The following is a 21,299-nucleotide window of genomic DNA, read 5'->3' as shown; positions in this document are numbered from 1 at the left end:
ACAGGAAACACAAGAGAAGGATCAATCGTGTTTTTATTAACATATAAGGCATAAATGCAATATATTATGTGTTTATGTTTTATGTTAAAACTGTGTAATATTTATCATCATACACCAAATCGGTAATAATTCCGTGATTTTAGATTATATGCAGAATATACAATAATCATGTATTTTGTGTTACATACAATACGTGTTATATAGAAAATGGATCTTAACATAAAATCACATGATGTGATAACATAATTTGATAATGTAATGGAATTAGGCTAGAACAGAACAGCATTAGATCCCTTTCTGTCTGCCACAAATCACAACAAAATTACCACTAGGAAAGCAATAATACATATATTACAAGAATAAAGCAAATATATGTATATTACTTGTCAGTGCATAATTCCAGCAGTGACATAAATATACATGACATCGATAAAAATAGGCAATAATAGTACCTTTTATATTAGATGCAAAAAATAGATAATATTTACATTTTTATGATACACCACATTTCACATTAATGTGAAATTATATAGTATGATATGATACAATACCATATGATATTATGTAATGTGATGTAATACATGAGTGTATATAACGGATTTATAATTGAATAAAGAAATATTATCTAGTTTGGGTAGATAATGACTTTGTTTTTTGAGCCCTCCTTCACTGCCAGGGGTTCAGCTCCAGCACTGTGGATCCCACCGGGCACAAGGATTGGTGCCTTTGTTTCCATGAACTTATTAAAATGACTGTAAATCACTATTCCCATAAATTACTTTGGTATTAGTGACCATTACTGCCTTCTGCCACCGTGGTATAAAACACTACCAGCATTGGCAATCACTAACAATAATATCAGTGCTACTAACAAAGGCCAGAAGTAGGAGTAAAAATTACAGATTATTAGTTTATTTGTGGATTATTGCTACTAATAATCACAGAGTAGTATTAACGGTGATAATTAATATAGTGATATTAGTGGTAATAACACAGACTAATAATAAGAATACAAACTAACTAGTAGTAAGAGTGCAGATTACCATTGGTAATCTTAATGTAATAACATCAGTAGTAATTAAAATAGTAATACTGGTGGTAATACAAAATAATAGTAATACATTGTGAGTAATAAGACTATGGTAATATTACAACACAAATTGTTATTAGTAATACATATCAATATTAATAAATTACAAACAGATGATAATTATACATATTGTTGTGCTAATACAGTGTTGTATTAATATCAGTGGTACTTAATATTGTGATGCTCGTGGCAACAACACATACTAATAGTAACAATATAAGTAATAACATCAATAGTAAAAATACAGGTTATTAATTATAAAACATGACTATTGATAATCTGTAATTTCTTTACTACGGATACCTATAAATTACTATTTACTTGTGTTGAGTAAACAGAGGGCAATAGAAGCTGCTATGAGCTACTATGAGCTTACTACCAGCAAATCAAACAGATACTGACTATCATTAGCTATTCCAAATTACGACTAATGAAGCAACAAGAGTGCTAATGATGCAACAAGAGTGCTAATGATTAACTGTATTATGGAGACATCAAATCCTACATTTGATTCTGAGGTGCCACCAGTTCAAGGCCAGCTCGGAGCCACCTGGGCTAGTGGAAGGTGTCCCTGCCATGGCAGGGGGTGGCACTGGGTGGTCATTGAGGTCCTTTCCAACCCAAACCATTCCAGGGTTCTATGACTGTCCCTCTCCCCCCATCCCCAGGCCACCACGCCCAGCCCATGGAACCGGCCCCTCTGTGACATCAGCCCCGGCCCGGGGGCACCAGCAGGGCCGTGGGGGCTGCACTGGAGGTGACCCCCCGCTCCTGGCACTGCCACCCATGGCTTGGCTGTGGCTCCTGGTCCTGCTGGCCCTGGCCAGGCCTGTGGGTGGCACCTGGGACACCTGTGGGTCAGTGGTTCTGGGATGTGGGAGGGAGCTCGGGAACACTGGGGGGGTTCCCAGCAGAACGGGGGCACAGACGTGCCCTCGGGGGTCCCTGGCCCTGCTGCCCCTCAGTGCAGTGTGGGGGGACAACAGGGGACCTGAGCGGCCCCTGGGCAGGGCAGTGATGGCTTTGTGCTTCCAGAGGGACCTGCGGGCTCCGGCCCATGGCTTCCGACCACAACTCCCTGCTGCCCGACTACGACCCCGCAGATGCTGCCGACGGACCTTTGGAGTCTTCCGACGGCACCGCTTGGGGAACGGGGGGAGTCACTGTCCGTTCAGGGGCCTGGCCTGGCATCGTCAGCATCCAGGCCAACTGGGAGAACGGCACGTGGCACATGTGTGCAGGGGCCCTCATCCACCCCAAGTGGGTCCTCACGGTCGCCCACTGCTTCTTCGGGGTTGGGTAAGGAGGGGCAGGGACAGGGATGTCCCCACAGCTCGAGCACGTGCCCAGACTGGGAAGGGAAGGGCTGGGCTGCCCCAGCCCCTGGCTCTGCTCCCTCTCAGCCCTCTCTCCATCTGCCCCAAGGGATGTCTCCAAATGGGAGGTGGTGCTTGGGGCCACTGATCTGACCGAGCTGGGCCCCGAGGCAGAGTTGCACCACATCCAGAGGCTCCTGGTGCACCAGCACTACGCACCTGCCTTGGCAAGGAACAACATCGCCCTGCTGGAGCTGGATGAGCCTGTGGAGTGCAGTGACTACATCCAGCTGGGCTGTGTGCCCAACACTCCCCTGAGCGTGTCACAGATGAAAACCTGCTACATCGCGGGATGGAAAACCACCTTGGATAGTGGTGAGTTCCCAAACAGGACACAGGCCCTGGGGCTGAGCTTGGGGACACGGGCTGGGCTTCCCAAGAGCAGAGGCCAAAGCCAGAGCCAGGCTGCAGGCCATGAGCCCCGGCACAGAGGGGCCTGGTCCTGGCCCAGAGCCAACAGCAGGGCCCCAGCGGGACAGCGCTGCTCCAAGGCTGCCCCAGCCAGGGCAGGGCACCGACCCCGAGCTGCGGGGGCTCATTGCCCTCTGTGCTCCAGCTCTCAGACCACGCCTGGTGCTGCAGGAGGCCAAGGTGCGGCTCATCGATGTGCAGCTCTGCAACAGCAGCCGCTGGTACGGGGGGGCCGTGCACCCCCACGACCTGTGCGCTGGGTACCCGCGGGGCGGCATCGACACCTGCCAGGTGGGAGCGTGGCACCAGTCCCTCAGCCCCGACAGCACAGGGACCCCTGACCCCAAACATGGCACGGGCTGGGCCTGGGTCCCCTCGGGTCCCCATCGCTGCCAGGGCTGCCCTGTCCCATGTCCCCTATCCCAGGGCTGCCCTGTCCCATGTCCCCTATCCCAGGGCTGCCCTGTCCCATGTCCCATATCCCAGGGCTGCCCTGTCCCATGTCCCCTATCCCAGGGCTGCCCTGTCCCATGTCCCCTCTCCCAGGGCTGCCGCCCCCTTTCCTATCCATGGGTCCCTGTCCCATCTCCCAGGGCTCTGCACATCCCTGGTCACTGTGCTGAGATGGGAGAGAGCCTCAACTTAAAAGCCCCCCAACCTGCTCCCAGCCGAGGCTCTTGAGACTCCAGCCCCCAGGCAGAGCCTCCCCATGCTGGGAATGTGGTTCTGGCAGGGGCTGGGAGAGAGGAGCCAGCCCTGCTGCTGCAGTAGCCCCCCACAAACCCTGAGCCCTCTCTCCTGCTGCAGGGGGACAGCGGGGGTCCCCTGGTCTGCAAGGACATGAGAGCTGACTACTTCTGGTTCGTGGGAATGACCAGCTGGGGGAAAGGCTGTGCTGGGGCCAAACGACCCGGGATCTTCACCTCCACCCAGGAATTCCACAACTGGATCCTGATCCAGATGGGATTGCTCCCGGTAGTAACAGCCATTCCAACGCCAGAGCCAACCACTACCTCGACTCCTGAGCAGAATCCAGAGCCAGAGTCCAGCCTGAGCTCTATGGAGACACTGATGCCAATGGAACTGGGAAATTTAACAGCCATTTCAATCCAACAGCAGATACTGGGGCAATTCTTTAACCTGATCCTGGAACTCCTGCAGTTCCTAAGGGCCAAATTGTATTGATCAGAAGGATGAGCAGATCCAGTTCTGGCTACAGTGGACCAAGACCATTCCCTATTGGGGCCACAACTGTGGGGTCAAAGGCAGCCCCGGTGCCCAGGACTGCTCTGTCCTGCCCACACTCCTCCCCTGAGCCCACCTCGATGGTGAAGTTCAGTGTCTTACTGAAATAAAGTTGTTTGTGTTCCCCATTTACCTTGTTTTCAGCCCAATTCAGTCTCCTGTGTAAGGTAAGGATGAGAAAATCGGGGAGGCGGGAGAGAAAATGAGCGGGATTGGCCCCGGCTTTGGGAGGAGACAAGGGCGGAGACAGGGAGGAGTAGAGAGAGGGGAGGGGAAGGGGCATCAACACCAGTCCCACACACAGACTGCTGGCTGGCTGCTGCTGGCACTGAGCCCTGCACCCAAACCCCACAGGCTGCCAAACAAACTCCTGCGGCCCAGCTTTCCCACGGCACAGCCTCAGGTGTCCCATTCCTGGGAAAAGCCATTTCATAAAGGAGCGGGGCAGCAACAGGAGCAGCTGGAGCGGGGAGTCCTGGAGCCACGAGGGCCGTGGGGGTGCTGGAGGATGCCCACCCTGAGCTGCTGCTGCCCAGCCAGGCGTGTCCCCTCTGCACCAAGGTGCTGCCCCTGGGGCTGCTGGGACCCCCCATCCCACCCTCCAGCCCAGGGGGGATCTCTGGATCCGGGATGTGCCCTCTGCTCCTCCTGGATCCTGTGAGATCCACCTCCAAGGAGCTGTGGTGGCTCTGGAGAAGCTGCTGGTGCCTGGTCCCTCCTGGGACGTGTCACAGCTCCCGTCAGAGGCTGAACATCCCCCACGGAGCACAGGCCCTGCCCCACACTCCTGACAGGATTGGGGGTCTCCCCAACCCCCATTTGCCTTCCCAGCACCCCGTTAGTCCAAGGGGTGCCCGAGCTGGGGCTGTGGGGCAGCTCTAAGGCTGAGCTTGGTTAGTTGAGCCAGGGGGTCTGGTGGGTTTGGGGTGTCAGTGTGTCCCTGTGCAGCCCTGGCTGAGGGAGAGCCTGGAACAGGCCCAGGCCCAGGCTCCAGGGAGGCATCACAGGAGCCCTGATCCTGCAGCCCAGGAGCTCCATGGCACGAGCCAAGCGAGGCACAAGGTCCCAGCCCACGGATCTCTCCCGATCCCAGCTGGTTCTACTCCTCAGGCACGTGGCTCCAGCCCCACAGCAGCCTCCCTGCCCAAGGCTGGCCGAGCCAGCCCCCAGGACTCACCTTTCCCAGCTCAAATACCACCAGGCTCCAGCCCCAGCCATCCAGGGCCAGTCTGGGATACGGCCAATCCATTCCCACTCCAGATCCCCGGAAGGTCTTTAACCTGCTGCAGAGGCTCCTGCAGCGCCTGAGGGGTAAAATGGCTTGAGCAGCAGGATGAGCAGCTCCAGTTCTGGCTGCAGTGGCCCATGACCATTTCCCAGCTGGAATTATGTAATGGTTGTAATAGCTCGTAATATGCATGCATTTAATTTGTTCTTGTAAAATATATACTTGCATTCCCAGTGCTAATTCATAGTGACTTATAGTAGATAGAAAGTGATATAATATTCTTCTGATCTATTCTAATTCCATTATATTATATAATTTCAGCATATATTCTTTTAATAGATTATATCATATCAGAATCTGTTACTGTTGACTAATCTGTATATAACACATAAGCTGTACTGTATATAACACATAGAACTGTATGTTTACTGTATATTCTGTATATAATAAAAATATAATATGTAACTGTAATATTAAAAAATGTAAATATATATGACACTGTGATATTTGTATTATGCATAACACATGTTGCACCACCTACCTACCTGACCCCCTCTCCCCAGACCACCACGCCCAGCCCACGGAACCGGCCCCTCTGTGACATCAGCCCCGGCCCGGGGGCACCGGCAGGGCCGTGGGGGCTGCACTGGAGGTGACCCCCTACTCCTGGTACTGCCACCCATGGCTTGGCTGTGGCTCCTGGTCCTGCTGGCCCTGGCTGGGCCCGTGGGTGGCAACTGGGACAGCTGTGGGTAAGTGGCCCTGGGACGTGGGAGGGAGCTCGGGAACACTGGGGGGGTTCCCAGCAGAACGGGGGCACAGACGTGCCCTCGGGGGTCCCTGGCCCTGCTGCCCCTCAGTGCAGTGTGGGGGGACAACAGGGGACCTGAGCGGCCCCTGGGCAGGGCAGTGATGGCTTTGTGCTTCCAGAGGGACCTGCGGGCTCCGGCCCATGGCTTCCGACCACAACTCCCTGCTGCCCGACTACGACACAGATGACAACTATGGAGCCGTGGATTCTTCTGGTGGCACCGTGCGTGGCAACGATGTCGCACCCGGGACCTGGCCTGGCATCGTCAGCATCCAGGCCACCTTGGCAAATGGCACGTGGCACATGTGTGCAGGGGCCCTCATCAACCCCAAGTGGGTCCTCACGGTCGCCCACTGCTTCTATGGGGCCAAGTAAGGAGGGGCAGGGACGGGGATGTCCCCACAGCTCGGGCACGTGCCCAGTCTGGGAAGGGAAGGGCTGGGCTGCCCCAGCCCCTGGCTCTGCTCCCTCTCACCACTCTGTCCTTGTGTCCCCCAGGAATATCTCCAAATGGGAGGTGGTGATTGGGGCCACCGATCTCAGCCAGCCAAGCCGTGGGACTCAGGTGCGGCACATCCGGAGGCTCCTGGTGCACCAGCGCTACGTGGCTGCCACGGCGAAGAACAACATCGCCCTGCTGGAGCTGGATAAGCGTCTGGAATGCAATGACTACATCCAGCTGGGCTGTGTGCCTGATACCTCACTGGTGGTGTCAGACCTGAAAACCTGCTACATCGCGGGATGGGGTCCCACCACCAAAAAAGGTGAGTTCCCAAACACGATGTGGGCATTGAGGTCGAGCCTGGGGACACAGGTTTGGCTTTGGCCAAAGCCAGAGCCAGGCTGCAGGCCATGAGCCCCAGCACAGAGGGGCCTGGCCCTGGCCCAGAGCCAACAGCAGGGCCCCAGCGGGACAGCGCTGCTCCAAGGCTGCCCCCAGCCAGGGCAGGGCACCAGCCCCGAGCTGCGGGGGCTCATTGCCCTCTGTGCTCCAGCTCTCAGACCACGCCTGGTGCTGCAGGAGGCCAAGGTGCGGCTCATCGATGTGCAGCTCTGTAACAGCAGCCGCTGGTACGGGGGGGCCGTGCACCCCCACGACCTGTGCGCTGGGTACCCGCGGGGCGGCATCGACACCTGCCAGGTGGGAGCGTGGCACCAGTCCCTCAGCCCCGACAGCACAGGGACCCCTGACCCCAAACATGGCACGGGCTGGGCCTGGGTCCCCTTGGGCCCCCATCACTGCCAGGGCTGCCCTGTCCCATGTCCCATATCCCAGGGCTGCCCTGTCCCATGTCCCCTATCCCAGGGCTGCCCTGTCCCATGTCCCCTATCCCAGGGCTGTCCTGTCCCATGTCCTCTATCCCAGGGCTGCCCTGTGCCATGTCCCCTGTCCCAGGGCTGCCCTGTCCCATGTCCCTTATCCCAGGGCTGCCCTGTCCCATGTCCCCTATCCCAGGGCTGCCCTGTCCCATGTCCCATATCCCAGGGCTGCCCTGTCCCATGTCCCCTATCCCAGGGCTGCCCTGTCCCATGTCCCCTATCCCAGGGCTGCCCTCCCCTTCCCCATCCACGAGTCCCTGTCCCCTCTCCCAGGGCTGCCCTCCCCTTCCCCTTCCTTGGCTCCTTGTCCAGTGTCCCCTTGTCCCCAAGGCCTTGGGACAAATCCCATCCAGTGCTCCTGGTGCAGATGTGATCCTGTAACAGCCTTAGTGTTGCAGCAGCCCCCCACAGACCCTGAGCCCTCTCTCCTGTCACAGGGGGACAGCGGGGGTCCCCTGGTCTGCAAGGACAGCAAAGGCGACTACTTCTGGCTGGTGGGAATGACCAGCTGGGGAAAAGGCTGTGCTGGGGCCAAACGATTCGGAATCTTCACCTCCGTTCAACACTTCCATGACTGGATCCTGATCCAGATGGGATTGCTCCCGGCAGTAACAGCTGCTCCACCTCTACGGCCAGACACCACCCGCACCACCATCCAGGTGCCAACAGTAAAGGCCTCGGACACGCTTGCGGTCATTAAATTCCCCAAAGCGACCCTGCGGGAATTCCTTGATAAGCTGGAGGAGCTCTTGAATTTCCTAAAGGATGAAATGGATTGATCAGAAGGATGAGCAGATCCTGCCCTGGCTGCAGTGGACCAAGACCATTCCCTGTTGAGGCCACGACTGTGGGGCCAAAAGCAGCCCTGGTGCCCAGGGCTGCTCTGTGCTGCCCACACTCCTCCCCTGAGCCCACCCCGATGGTGAAGTTTAGTGTCTTATTGAAATAAAGTTGTTTGTGTTCCTCATTTACCTTGTTTTCAGCCCAGGCAAGGTAAGGACAGGACAACCTGGGAGCCTGGAGGGAAAAACGAGTGGGGTTGGCCCCTGTTTGGGGAGGAGGCAAGGGCAGAGACAGGGAGGAGGGGAGAGAGGGGAGGGGAAGGGGCATCAGCACCAGTCCCACACACAGACTGCTGGCTGGCTGCTGCTGGCACTGAGCCCTGCACCCAAACCCCACAGGCTGCCAAACAAACTCCTGTGGCCCAGCTTTCCCACGGCCCAGCCTCAGGTGCCCCATTCCTGGGAAAAGCCATTTCATAAAGGAGCGGGGCAGCAACAGGAGCAGCTGGAGCGGGGAGTCCTGGAGCCACGAGGGCTGTGGGGGTGCTGGAGGATGCCCACCCTGAGCTGCTGCTGCCCAGCCAGGCGTGTCCCCTCCGCACCAAGGTGCTGCCCCTGGGGCTGCCGGGACCCCCCACCCCACCTGCTCCCGCTGTGCCCTCGGCCCTGGCAGTGCTGGTGCTGCAGCCCCAGCTTTGCCCCCACTCAGGGGCACTGCCGGGCCCCAGCCCAGGGGGATCTCCGGATCCAGGATATGCCCTCAGCTCCTCCTGGACCTTTAAGGTCTCTTCCAACAAAGCATTCCAGGGTTCTATGACTCCATGCTTTCCCTCTCCCCCCTTCTCGAGGCCACCGTACCCAGCACACAGAACCATCCCCTCTGTGACATCGGCCCCGGCCCGGGGGCACTGTGGGTGCTGTGGGCACAACGCTGGTGGCTGTGCTGGAGGTGACTCCCCGGTCCTGTCACTGCCACGTGCACTGCCACCCATGGCTTGGCTGTGGCTACTGGTCCTGCTGGCCCTGGCTGGGCCCGTGGGTGGCACTTGGGATACCTGCAGGTCAGTGCCCCGGGGATGTGGGAGGGAGCTCGGGAACACTGGGGGGGTTCCCAGCAGAACGGGGGCACAGACGTGCCCTTGGGGGTCCCTGGCCCTGCTGCCCCTCAGTGCAGTGTGGGGGGACAAGAGGGGACCTGAGTAGCCCCTGGGCAGGGCAGTGATGGCTTTGTGCTTCCAGAGGGACCTGCGGGCTCCGGCCCATGGCTTCCGACCAAAACTCTCTTCCTCCTGTCTACGGACCCCTGGAATCTTCCAGTGCCACAGCACCTGGCTCTGGTGTCCATCCGGGGGCCTGGCCCGGCATCGCCAGCATCCAGGTCACTTGGAAGAATGGCACATGGCACATGTGTGCAGGGGCCCTCATCCACCCCAAGTGGGTCCTCACAGTCGCCCGCTGCTTCATCAGGGCCGGGTAAGGAGGGGCAGGGACAGGGATGTCCCCACAGCTCGGGCAGGTGCCCAGCCTGCAGCACCACGTGCTAGTCCCTCTCTGCTCTGTGCTTCACTGTCAGCCTTGGGGAGCAGAGGGCTGGGAAATGCTGGGCTGCTGCAGCCCGTGGCTCTGCTCCCTGTCAACCCTCTCTCAATCTGCCTCCCAGGAACGTCATCAAGTGGGACGTGGTGGTCGGGGCCACCAATCTGTCTGAGCTGGGCCCCGGGGCCATGGTGCACCCAATCAAGAGGATCCTGATTCACCAGCACTACAGGGCTGGCTCAGAGAGGAACAACATTGCCCTGCTGGAGCTGGACCAGCCCGTGGACTGCAGCGACTACATCCAGCTGGGCTGTGTGCCCAAGGCCTCGCTGAGAGTGTCAGAGCTGAAAACCTGCTACATCGCGGGATGGGGTCCCACTGCGGAGAGTGGTGAGTTCCCAAATGGGATGTGGGCACTGAGGGCAAGATGGGCATCCTGGGGACATGGGTTGGGCATCAGGAACACAGGCTGGGCTTCCCAAAAGTACAGGCCAAAGCCAGAGTCAGGCTGCAGGCCATGAGCCCCGGCACAGAGGGGCCTGGCCCTGGCCCAGAGCCAACAGCAGGGCCCCAGCGGGACAGCGCTGCTCCAAGGCTGCCCCCAGCCAGGGCAGGGCACCGACCCCGAGCTGCGGGGGCTCATTGCCCTCTGTGCTCCAGCTCTCAGACCACGCCTGGTGCTGCAGGAGGCCAAGGTGCGGCTCATCGATGTGCAGCTCTGCAACAGCAGCCGCTGGTACGGGGGGGCCGTGCACCCCCACGACCTGTGCGCTGGGTACCCGCGGGGCGGCATCGACACCTGCCAGGTGGGAGCGTGGCACCAGTCCCTCAGCCCCGACAGCACAGGGACCCTGACCCCAAACATGGCACGGGCTGGGCCTGGGTCCCCTTGGGTCCCCATCACTGCCAGGGCTGCCCTGTCCCACGTCCCCTATCCCAGGGCTGCCCTGTCCCATGTCCCCTATCCCAGGGCTGCCCTGTCCCATGTCCCATATCCTAGGGCTGGCCTGTCCCATGTCCTATATCCCAGGGCTGCCCTGTCCCACGTCCCATATCCCAGGGCTGCCCTCCCCTTCCCTATCCACGGGTCCCTGTCCCATATCCAGGGCTGCCCTGTCCCCTTTCCCCTATCCCAGGGCTGCCCTCCCCTTCCCTATCCACGGGTCCCTGTCCCATGTCCCCTTGTCCCCAAGGCCTGCCACTCTTACCACAAATCCCGTCCAGTGCTCCTGGCAGCCCCAAGGTGCAGATCTGATCCTGGAACATCCATTCTCTGCACATCCCTTATCACTGTGCTGGGATGAGAGAGAACCCAATATTAACAGGCCCTCAACCTGCTCCCAGCCGAGGCTCTGGAGGCTCCAGCCCCCAGGCAGAACCTTCCCGTGCTGGGAATGTGGCTCTGGCAGGGGCTGGGAGAGAGGAGCCAGCCCTGCTGCTGCAGCAGCCCCCCACAAACCCTGAGCCCCCTCTCCTGCTGCAGGGGGACAGCGGGGGTCCCCTGGTCTGCAAGGACAAGAGAGCTGACTACTTCTGGTTCGTGGGAATGACCAGCTGGGGGAAAGGCTGTGCTGGGGCCAAACGACCCGGGATCTTCACCTCCACCCAGCAATTCCACGACTGGATCCTGGTGCAGACAGGCCTGAGCCCAGCAGAACCTGCTGCTCCAACGCCAAAGCCAAACTCCACCTCAGCCTCCATTCCAGCCAAGGAACTGGGCAGGCTTGCAGCCGTTTCATTAGCAAAACAGACCGTGCTGGAATTCCTCGGGAAGCTGGAGGATATCTTGGTGTTCCTGAGGGACAAAATGTCTTGACCAGAAGGGTGAGCAGATCCAGTCCTGGCTGCAGTGGATTAAACCATTCCCTGTTGGGGCCACAACTGCAGGGCCAAAGGCAGCCCCAGTGCCCAGGGCTGCTCTGTGCTGCCCATATTCATCCCCTGAGCCTGCTGTGATGCTCAGGTCGATTTAATCCTTGAAATAAAGTAGTTTGTATTCCCCACTGTCACGGTTTGGGAATGGTGTTCTCCAGTTTAGCAGCCCCAATAAAACCCCGCTGCCACTCCCTCCCCCTCACCATCCAACTGGAGGCACAAAAGGCAAAGATTACGGGTTGGGATTAGAACAGTTTACTGGAAACTGCAATGAGATAAGAAAATGAACAGTATCAGCAACAATATTAATCACAAAAGGTATAAGACAAAGAAATGATTTACAAGGAAAGCCCACGAAAACAAACATATACCGACCTGCTGTTCCCCACCTTGTTTTTTCTGTTCTGGCCAAAACTATGACACCCATTAACTTGTTTTCAGCCCAATTCAGTCTCCTGTGTAAGGTAAGGACCCAACAATCTGGGAGGCAGGAGCGATGGTGGGGAAGTGAGTGGGGTTGGCTCCTGTTTGGGGAGGAGACAAGGGCGGAGACAGGGAGGAGTAGAGAGAGGGGAGGGGGTGGCTGAGCCCGGCAGGTGCACAGAAGGGGCATCAGCACCAGTCCCACACACAGACTGCTGGCTGGCTGCTGCTGGCACTGAGCCCTGCACCCAAACCCCACAGGCTGCCAAACAAACTCCTGTGGCCCAGCTTTCCCACGGCACAGCCTCAGGTGTCCCATTCCTGGGAAAAGCCATTTCATAAAGGAGCGGGGCAGCAACAGGAGCAGCTGGAGCGGGGAGTCCTGGAGCCACGAGGGCCGTGGAGGTGCTGGAGGATGCCCACCCTGAGCTGCTGCTGCCCAGCCAGGCGTGTCCCCTCTGCACCAAGGTGCTGCCCCTGGGGCTGCCGGGACCCCCCATCCCACCCTCCAGCCCAGGGGCGATCTCTGGATCCGGGATGTGCCCTCTGCTCCTCCTGGATCCTGGGAGATCCACCTCCAAGGAGCTGTGGTGGCTCTGGAGAAGCTGCTGGTGCCTGGTCCCTCCTAGGAAGTGTCACAGTCCTGTCAAAGGCTGAACATCCCACACAGAGCACAGGCCCTGTCCCGCATTCCCAGCAGGGTTGGGGGTCTCCCCGCCCCCCATTTGCTGCCCCAGCACCCCATTAGTCCAAGGGGTGCCCGAGCTGGGGCCGTGGGGCAGCTCTAAGGCTGAGCTTGGTTAGTTGGGCTGGGGGGTCTGGTGGGTTTGGGGTGTCAGTGTGGGGCAGCCCCGGGCTGCGAGCAGCGGCAGCAGGAGGGTTTGGGGGTGCAGTTGGGTGCACAGCAGGGCTGCAGGGCAGGATCCCGGCCCTTCCTGATCTGGCTCTCCCCGAACTCCATGCGCTGCTCCAGGAGGACTTTCTGCAGGGTGATCTCCCTGAGGACCTGCAGCACCTCGGGCCCTGCCCCACCCTGCAGCAGGTCGTAGTTCTCGGCGGGGTCCGACTCCAGGTCGAAGAGCAGCGGGGGCAGGTGGGGGGTCAGCGGGGTCAGCCCGTGGCAGGCCTGGTCTGGGGTCGTGCCGCTGTGAAAGGAACCTGCAAAACACCCCCCGGGTGAGCTCGGCTCCTCCTCCCGAGCTCCCCGGCCCTTCCCAAAGCCGCCGTGCCGGGGGAAGGGGCAGCGCTGACCTTGGGTGAAGTAATGAGCCTTGTACTTCCCGAGGCGGACGGCGAAGGGGCCGTGCAGGGGGTCGGGGGCCGGAGGGTAGAAGAACATGGTCTGTCGGAGACTCTGGGGGGGAGGCAGCAGAGCTCAGCTCTCCTGTGCAGCCACCCGGCTGGAGGAGAGCCTGGAACAGCACCAGACACTCCAGGGATTCCCAGAGCAGCCCTGATCCCACAGCCAGAGTGAGGCTGGGGAGGAGGGCGGGTGATGAACAGAAGCATCTTGTTGGCTCCCTGCTCACAGCTCCTGCCAGCCTGGGGACACCCAGCAAGTCCACGGGACAAAAGGTGCCAGCCCATGGATCTCCCCCAGTCCCAGCTGGTTCTGCTCCTCAGGCACGTGGCTCCAGCAGCCTCCCTGCCCAAGGCCAGCCGAGCCAGCCCCCAGGACTCACCTTCCCTGTTCCAAACAGCACTGGGCTCATGTCATAACCATCCAGGGCCACTCTGGGAAGGGCTGCTCCAGCCAGGGCAGTCAGTGTTGGCAGGATGTCCAGGGTGCTTGCCAGCTCGTGCGTCACTCCTGGCACAAGGAAAAGTTCAAGCCCCTGATCCCACTCCCATCCCGGCCATCCCCACTTCAATCCCAGCTGGGATGGCTGAGTTGCCTGGGCTGGCACAGGCAGTGCCAAGGCTCACCTGGGGCGATCCGGCCTGGCCAATAAGCCACCGCTGGTTCCCTCATGCCACCTTCGTACGTCGTGCCCTTGCCACACTTCAGGTGGCCGGAGCTGCCTCCTCGTGCCATCCGCATGGTGGAGGGGCTGGGGGACAAGAACCACCTGCCATCAGGGCCACGGGTTCCCACTGCCCCTCCCCTGGTGCTGCCAAACGGGGCCACGACCAGCGAGACCTGGTGCCACCCTGCTCAGCCTTACGGGGCAGGTGCAGAAGCCAAGGTGTGTGGGACACACCTTGCCCTCTGAGCAGGGCACCAGAGGCCAATGTCACCCACACACGAAGGGAATCGGGGGATATTTGGGCTGCTGCCACTCCTGGCCTGACCCCTGTGAGGTTTCTGGCCCAGCTGGGTCACAGGAACACAGAAGAGTTCGTGCACTGGGTACCTCCTGCCCCACCTCATGTCCCTGGGGTCTCACCTGGCAGTGCCACCCCACGACCCCACCGCTGCCTTATCCCCCATCCCACAGCAGTGGCAAAGCCCCCCCTGCCGAGCCCACTGACCCGTTGTCAGAGGTGAAGAACAGCAGGGTGTTGTTCTCCAGGCCGTTCTCCTGCAGGGCCTGCAGCAACTGTCCCACGGAGCCGTCGAACTCCGCCAGCGCGTCCCCGAAGGGGCCCCGCCGGGACCGCCCCGCGTACTCCTGGCTGGCAAACTGGGGGTAGTGGGTGTGCTGGGGAAAGGCAGAGAGGGTGGGAACCAGCCCCCACAGCTCCCAGCAGGAACAGGCAGCACCTCAGCGAGGACACGGAGAGAGGTGACAACACCCATGAGCTGAGAGGACACTTGTCCCCAAGCACCTCTCAGCAATGGCACAAAGCAGCTGAGCTCAGGACAGGACGTGGAACCCCAGAGTGGGAAGTTCTCCCCAGTGGATGGCCCAGAGAAGTGGGCAAAGCTCCAGAAAGAAGTACCCCCAAAGCATTATCCCACAAGACCCAGCTCTGTGTGGGAACAGCAATCCCAGGTCACTGGGGTGCAGGTTCTGGGGCTGCAGGAGTGGAGGTGCTCCCCTGCTCTCCCCACGGGACAGAGGCTCCCTTCCCTTCCCCACCCCTCTCTTACATGGGAGGCATAGTAGAGCAGGAAGGGGAGGCCCCGCTGGGCACAGTAAGTGATGAAGTTCCGGGAGAATTTATTGTAGAGTGGCACCAGGTCAGGGAAGGACACGGGCTGCTGGATGATGGTCTGGTTCCAGAGCAGCGGGAGCGGCACCACACCCTGGTCACAGGTCCCAAAACACTTGATGTCGGGTGGGAAGCAGGTGAGATTCTGGCAGGGGCCCTGGAGAGGACACAGAACTTGGGACCTGAACTGCATTGCAGGACAGGGAAGGGAAGGAAGAGGAGCAAAGAGTCTCAGAGCGACCCACCATGATGAGCACCCTTCGAGTGGCCACTCCCAGAAGCCCAGAGGTCTTTTCCCACCCCAAAACTGTCCCAGAACTGTGCTGCCCCAACAGCATTTTCTCCTGGCAGCAACTGTGTCTTTGTAGCCCAGAAGGTGACCCACCCACTCTGTCCCACCACAAGGGACACACGTCCCCACGCAGCAGGGCTCACCAGTCCCCTCACCTGGTCATGGGAGTAGGGCACCCCCAGGAAGTGGTCAAACCCCTGGTGGGTGGGCAGGAAGGAGCCATTGACCCCCACGCCCAGGTGCCACTTGCCCACCATGGCCGTGGCGTAGCCCTGAGCCTTCAGCACCTCTGCGATGGTGACCTCGGAGAGCGGGAGCCCCCCCCGCGAGCCCGGGTCGAACACGCCGGGATAGATCCCGGAGCGCACCTGGAACCGGCCCGTCAGCAGGGCTGCCCTGCGGGGGAGGAGACTCCTGTCAGCCTGGGCTGTCACACTGTCGGGTTTATCCGCTGCCCGTCCCTCCCGGCACGGACACTCCCTGCTGGCATTACGGAGTCACAGGATATGCTGACTGGGAAGGGACCCACAAGGATCGTCCGGTCCAACCCCTGGCTCTGCACAGGACCATGCCCAAGAGTCACCCCCTGTGCCTGAGAGGGTCATCCAAAAGCTCCTGGAGCTCTGGCAGCCTTGGGGCTGTGCCCACTGCCCTGGGGAGCCTGGGCAGTGCCCAACCAGCCTCTGGGGGAAGAACCTTTTCCTGAGATCCAACCTGAGCCTGCCCTGACACAGCTCCAGCCATTCCCTGGCTGCTGTCCCTGGTCCCCCCAGAGCAGAGCTCAGTCCCTGCCCCTCCTCTGCCCCTCATGAGGAAGTTGGAACTGCACTGAGGTCTCCCCTCAGTCCCCTCTTCTCCAGCTGAACACACCAAGTGCCCTCAGTGTCCTCACACAGCTTCCAATCAAAGCCCTTCCCCACCCTCCTTGCCCTCCTTTGGACACTCTCCAATGGCTCAATCTCCTCCTTACACTGCCCCAATCTGCCCCGGTATTGCAGGTGGGGCCGCCCAGGTGAGAGCAGGGCGGGCCGCTCCCCTCGCGGCGCTCCGGGGCCGTACCGGGAGGGGCTGCAGACGGCGGCGCTGCTGTAGAAGTCCGTGAAGCGCAGCCCGCGGGCCGCCAGCCCGTCCAGATGCGGCGTGGCCGAGGAAGGGTGCCCGTAGCTGCCCAGGTCCCCGAAGCCCAGGTCGTCCGCCAGCACCAGGACGAAGTTGGGCCGGGCGGCGGCCGAGGCCGGCGGGAGGAGCAGCGGCAGCAGCGGCAGCAGCGGCGGCAGCGCCCACGGGCGGTCCCGGCCCCGCGGGGCCATGGCGGCTGCACTGGGGGGGTGTCCCGGGGTGCCCGGCAGTGGCCCGGTGGTGTCCGGGTGATGTCCCGCTGATGGCCGGTGGGTTCCCGGTGCTGCCTGGTGGTGTCCCGGTGATGTCCCGGTGTCCCGGCGCTGTCCCGGTAGTGCCCGGCGATGCCTGGTGTTGCCCGGCGCTATCCCGGTGATGTCCCGGTAGTGCCTGGCGATGCCCCGGCGCTGTCCCGGTGATGTCCTGGTAGTGCCCGGCGATGCCTGCTGGTGCCCGGCGCTGTCCCAGTGATGTCCCGGTAGTGCCCGGCGATGCCCCGGCGCTATCCCGGCGCTGCCTGGTGGTGCCCGGCGCTATCCCGGTGATGTCCCGGTAGTGCCCGGCGACGTCCCGGCGGTGCCTGGTGGTGCCCAACGCTATCCCGGTATTATCCCGGCGGTGCCCGACGCTATCCCGGTGCCGTCGGGGCGGTGCCCCGGTAGTGTCCCGGCTGTGTCCCGGTGGATGTCCCAGCAGTGCCTCCGCTGGACCCGCGGACCCGGGGCGGTCCCGGTCCCTCCCGCCCGGCGTGGGACAAAGGGAAATCACGTGACCGCCGCTCCGCGGGGCATGCTGGGAGTTGTGGTCCGGCGCAGCGCTCTGGACTACAACCGCTGTCGTCTGCGCGCAGGAGTTGTACTACAGCTTGTACTACAGCTTGTACTTGTACTACAGCTTGTACTTGTACTACAGCTTGTACTTGTACAACTACTGTAATACTGCTACAGCTACTGGAGTCCCGAGAGGCCGTGGCGGTCACAGATGGGTCAGGCTGGAAGGGACCACAGCCGGTCGTCTGGTCCAACCTCCCCGCTCGAGGGCAGGTGGGATGGGGGGTCCCGGCAGCCCCAGGGGCAGCACCTTGGTGCAGAGGGGACACGCCTGGCTGGGCAGCAGCAGCTCAGGGTGGGCATCCTCCAGCACCCCCACGGCCCTGGTGGCTCCAGGACTCCCCGCTCCAGCTGCTCCTGTTGCTGCCCCGCTCCTTTATGAAATGGCTTTTCCCAGGAATGGGACACCTGAGGCTGTGCCGTGGGAAAGCTGGGCCGCAGGAGTTTGTTTGGCAGCCTGTGGGGTTTGGGTGCAGGGCTCAGTGCCAGCAGCAGCCAGCCAGCAGTCTGTGTGTGGGACTGGTGCTGATGCCCCTTCCCCTCCCCTCTCTCCCCTCCTCCCTGTCTCTGCCCTTGTCTCCTCCACAAACAGGAGCCAATCCCGCTCATTTTCTCTCCCGCCTCCCCAATTTTCTCATCCTTACTTTATACAGGAGACTGAATTGGGCTGAAAACAAGGTAAATGGGGAACACAAACAACTTTATTTCAGTAAGACACTGAACTTCACCATCGAGCTGGGCTCAGGGGAGGAGCGTGGGCAGGACAGAGCAGTCCTGGGCACTGGGGCTGCTTTTGGCCCCACAGTCGTGGTCCCACCAGGGAATGGTCTTGGTCCCAACAGGGAACCATTGTAATCCACTGCAGCCAGAACTGGATCTGCTCATCCCACTGTTCAAGTCTTTTTTCCCTTTAGGAACTGCAGGAGCTCCAGGAGCAGGTTAAAGAATTGCCCCAGTATCTGTTGTTGGATTGAAATGGGTGTAAAATTGTCCAACTCCATTGGCATCTCCACAGGGATCGGGCTGGACTCTGGCTCTGAATTCTGCTCAGGAGCTGAGGTAGTGGTTGGCACTGGAGCTGGAGCAGCTGTTACTACTGGGAGCAATCCCATTTGGAGCAGGATCCAGTCGTGGAATTGCTGGGTGGAGGTGAAGATCCCGGGTCGTTTGGCCCCAGCACAGCCTTTCCCCCAGCTGGTCATTCCCACAAACCAGAAGTAGTCAGCTCTCTTGTCCTTGCAGACCAGGGGACCCCCGCTGTCCCCCTGCAGCAGGAGAGAGGGCTCAGGGATTGTGGGGGGCTGCTGCAGCAGCAGGGCTGGCTCCTCTCTCCCAGCCCCTGCCAGAGCCACATTCCCAGCATGGGAAGGTTCTGCCTGGGGGCTGGAGCCTCCAGAGCCTCGGCAACACATCAGGGGCTTGTTAGGGTTGCACCCTCTCCCATCTCAGCACAGTGACCAGGGATGTGCAGAGAACGGATGTTCTGGGGTCACATCCACAGCTCAGGGCTGCCAGGAGCACTGGATGGGATTTCTGGACAGAGCCAGGCCTTGGTGACAAGGGGACAGAGGACTCACAGCTCAGGAAGGGCAGGGCATCCCTGGGATAGGGGACAGGGGACAGGGCAGCCCTGGGGTATGGGACAGGGACCCGTGGATAGGGAAGGGGATGGCAGCCCTGGGATAGGGGACATGGGACAGGGCAGCCCTGGGATAGGGGACATGGGACAGGGCAGCTCTGGGGTATGGGACAGGGCAGCCCTGGGATAAGGGACATGGGACAGGGCAGCCCTGGGATAGGGGACATGGGACAGGGCAGCCCTGAGATAGGGGAAAGGGGACAGGGCAGCCCTGGGATGGGGGACATGGGACAGGGCAGCCCTGGGATAGGGGACATGGGACAGGGCAGCCCTGGCAGTGATGGGGACCCAAGGGGACCCAGGCCCAGCCCGTGCCATGTTTGGGGTCAGGGGTCCCTGTGCTGTCGGGGCTGAGGGACTGGTGCCACGCTCCCACCTGGCAGGTGTCGATGCCGCCCCGCGGGTACCCAGCGCACAGGTCGTGGGGGTGCACGGCCCCCCCGTACCAGCGGCTGCTGTTGCAGAGCTGCACATCGATGAGCCGCACCTTGGCCTCCTGCAGCACCAGGCGTGGTCTGAGAGCTGGAGCACAGAGGGCAATGAGCCCCCGCAGCTCGGGGTCGGTGCCCTGCCCTGGCTGGGGCAGCCTTGGAGCAGCGCTGTCCCGCTGGGGCCCTGCTGTTGGCTCTGGGCCAGGGCCAGGCCCCTCTGTGCCGGGGCTCATGGCCTGCAGCCTGGCTCTGGCTTTGGCCTCTGCTCTTGGGAAGCCCAGCCTGTGTCCCCAAGCTCAGCCTCAGGGCCCACGTCCTATTTGGGAACTCACCACTATCCAGGGTGGTTCTCCAGCCCGCGATGTAGCAGGTTTTCAGCTCTGACACTACTGGTGAGGCATCAGGCACACAGCCCAGCTGGATGTAGTCGCTGCACTCCACAGGCTCATCCAGCTCCAGCAGGGCGATGTTGTTCCTTGCCAAGGCAGGTGCGTAGTGCTGGTGCACCAGGAGCCTCTGGATGTGCCTCAGCTCAGCTTCAGGGCCCAGCTCGGTCAGATCCGTGGCCCCGATCACCACCTCCCATTTGGAGACATCCCTTGGGGCAGATGGAGAGAGGGCTGAGAGGGAGCAGAGCCAGGGGCTGGGGCAGCCCAGCCCTTCCCTTCCCAGCCTGGGCACGTGCCCGAGCTGTGGGGACATCCCTGTCCCTGCCCCTCCTTACCCAACCCCGAAGAAGCAGTGGGCGACCGTGAGGACCCACTTGGGGTGGATGAGGGCCCCTGCACACATGTGCCACGTGCCGTTCTCCCAGTTGGCCTGGATGCTGACGATGCCAGGCCAGGCCCCTGCCTGGAGACCGGTGCCACCCATGGCATGGGATGTGCCATCAGCCAAAGCCACGGGGCCGTCGGGAATCAGGGAGTTGTGGTCGGAAGCCATGGGCCGGAGCCCGCAGGTCCCTCTGGAAGCACAAAGCCATCACTGCCCTGCCCAGAGGCCGCTCAGGTCCCCTGTTGTCCCCCCACACTGCACTGAGGGGTAGCAGGGCCAGGGACCCCCGAGGACACGTCTGTGCCCCCGTTCTGCCGGGAACCCCCCCAGTGTTCCCGAGCTCCCTCCCACGTCCCAGGGCCACTGACCTGCAGCTGTCCCAGGTGCCACTCACGGGCCCGGCCAGGGCCAGCAGGACCAGTAGCCACAGCCTAGCCATGGGTGGCAGTGCCAGGAGTAGGGAGTTACCTCCAGTGCAGCCCCCACGGCCCTGCCGGTGCCCCCGGGCCGGGGCTGATGTCACAGAGGGGCCGGTTCCGTGGGCTGGGCACGGTGGCCTTGGGAGGGGGGCAGAGGGACAGCATGGAGTCATAGAAGCCTGGAATGGTTTGGGTTGATAGGACCTCAATGACCACCCAGTGCCACCCCCTGCCATGGCAGGGACACCTTCCACTAGCCCAGGTGTCTCCAAGCCCTGTCCAACCTGACCTGGGACACCTCCAGGGATGGTGAGTGTTCCCAGGAGAGGGACTTGTGTGCCAGCAGCACACGCAGCCACAGCCTGGCCTGTGTGATCAGGGCAGGAGGCCCTGGGAGCAGCAGGGATGTGGGATCACAGCAGGCAGGTGCAGGCAGGGAGGGGCTGCCAGCAGGGAGGGAAGCACAGGGGACAGTCTGTCTCCCTTCCAGGAGAAGGGGCAGAGTCACTGCTGCTCCCTGATGTGGGGACAGCAGGTCCCAGAGCAAGGATCTGCCATTCCCATGGGAGGAGAAACAGCCAGGGATTGCCCACAGAGGAGGG

The 21,299-nt window shown here is 60.5% G+C and overlaps 3 protein-coding genes across 11 annotated transcripts; 1 reads left to right on the top strand and 2 right to left on the bottom strand.

The window, feature by feature from the left end:
• Window positions 1-1,816: 1,816 nt before the first annotated feature.
• Window positions 1,817-11,846, top strand: LOC127463810 (acrosin-like). Of its 7 annotated transcripts, none has more exons than XM_051773725.1 (5): window positions 1,817-1,947; window positions 2,126-2,389; window positions 2,516-2,781; window positions 3,023-3,168; window positions 11,283-11,843. In XM_051773725.1, exons 1-5 carry the CDS (start codon window positions 1,877-1,879, stop codon window positions 11,613-11,615), a joined length of 1,080 nt encoding a protein of 359 aa, XP_051629685.1. In that variant the 5' UTR covers window positions 1,817-1,876; the 3' UTR covers window positions 11,616-11,843. The 7 variants fall into 7 exon arrangements, with proteins under 7 accessions (XP_051629685.1, XP_051629684.1, XP_051629681.1 ...); XM_051773724.1 differs by lacking the exon at window positions 11,283-11,843 and adding an exon at window positions 7,919-8,539; XM_051773721.1 differs by lacking the exon at window positions 11,283-11,843 and adding an exon at window positions 3,685-4,250.
• On the bottom strand, window positions 4,391-17,357 carry ARSA (arylsulfatase A). Of its 2 annotated transcripts, none has more exons than XR_007901000.1 (9): window positions 16,545-17,357; window positions 15,641-15,881; window positions 15,132-15,350; window positions 14,570-14,739; window positions 14,024-14,148; window positions 13,780-13,907; window positions 13,349-13,451; window positions 12,673-13,255; window positions 4,391-4,790 (listed from the first exon to the last, which is right to left on the bottom strand). XR_007901000.1 is itself a non-coding variant. In XM_051773716.1 (9 exons), the coding sequence occupies exons 2-9, from the start codon at window positions 16,793-16,795 to the stop codon at window positions 12,933-12,935; spliced, it is 1,560 nt and encodes a 519-aa protein (XP_051629676.1). In that variant the 5' UTR covers window positions 16,796-16,952; window positions 17,005-17,357; the 3' UTR covers window positions 11,914-12,932. The 2 variants fall into 2 exon arrangements, 1 of the variants encoding a protein (XP_051629676.1); XM_051773716.1 differs by lacking the exon at window positions 4,391-4,790 and having other exon boundaries at window positions 11,914-13,255; window positions 16,545-16,952; window positions 17,005-17,357.
• Window positions 17,358-18,117: 760 nt separating this feature from the next.
• On the bottom strand, window positions 18,118-20,777 carry LOC127463813 (acrosin-like). 2 transcript variants are annotated; one of them, XM_051773732.1, is made up of 5 exons: window positions 20,647-20,777; window positions 20,229-20,468; window positions 19,837-20,102; window positions 19,450-19,595; window positions 18,118-18,699 (listed from the first exon to the last, which is right to left on the bottom strand). In XM_051773732.1, exons 1-5 carry the CDS (start codon window positions 20,715-20,717, stop codon window positions 18,328-18,330), a joined length of 1,095 nt encoding a protein of 364 aa, XP_051629692.1. In that variant the 5' UTR covers window positions 20,718-20,777; the 3' UTR covers window positions 18,118-18,327. The 2 variants fall into 2 exon arrangements, with proteins under 2 accessions (XP_051629692.1, XP_051629693.1); XM_051773733.1 differs by having other exon boundaries at window positions 20,268-20,468.
• Between the last annotated feature and the right edge of the window lie 522 nt (window positions 20,778-21,299).

The sequence above is a fragment of the Manacus candei genome, unplaced genomic scaffold (assembly GCF_025592945.1).
Source record: "Manacus candei isolate 608988 ecotype Guabito, Panama unplaced genomic scaffold, ASM2559294v1 h1tg000174l, whole genome shotgun sequence".
Taxonomy (NCBI): Eukaryota; Metazoa; Chordata; class Aves; order Passeriformes; family Pipridae; genus Manacus; species Manacus candei.
The sequence above is the reverse complement of the archived record's forward strand: the minus strand, read 5'-3'. Positions and strand labels throughout refer to the sequence as shown.

Bases quoted from the DNA above. Each gene is read 5' to 3' on its own strand.
- LOC127463810 (XM_051773721.1), top strand. From the start codon at position 1,877: ATGGCTTGGCTGTGGCTCCTGGTCCTGCTGGCCCTGGCCAGGCCTGTG. The intron at 1,948-2,125 runs GTCAGTGGTTCT...TTGTGCTTCCAG, and splicing joins GGCACCTGGGACACCTGTGG to AGGGACCTGCGGGCTCCGGC. The intron at 2,782-3,022 runs GTGAGTTCCCAA...TCTGTGCTCCAG, and splicing joins GAAAACCACCTTGGATAGTG to CTCTCAGACCACGCCTGGTG.
- ARSA (XM_051773716.1), bottom strand. From the start codon at position 16,795: ATGGCCCCGCGGGGCCGGGACCGCCCGTGGGCGCTGCCGCCGCTGCTG. The intron at 15,351-15,640 runs GTGAGGGGACTG...TGTCCTCTCCAG, and splicing joins TGCCCTACTCCCATGACCAG to GGCCCCTGCCAGAATCTCAC. The intron at 13,452-13,779 runs GTGAGTCCTGGG...CCTCCCCCCCAG, and splicing joins TGCTGTTTGGAACAGGGAAG to AGTCTCCGACAGACCATGTT.
- LOC127463813 (XM_051773732.1), bottom strand. From the start codon at position 20,717: ATGGCTAGGCTGTGGCTACTGGTCCTGCTGGCCCTGGCCGGGCCCGTG. The intron at 20,103-20,228 runs GTAAGGAGGGGC...ATCTGCCCCAAG, and splicing joins CACTGCTTCTTCGGGGTTGG to GGATGTCTCCAAATGGGAGG. The intron at 18,700-19,449 runs GTGGGAGCGTGG...CTCCTGCTGCAG, and splicing joins GCGGCATCGACACCTGCCAG to GGGGACAGCGGGGGTCCCCT.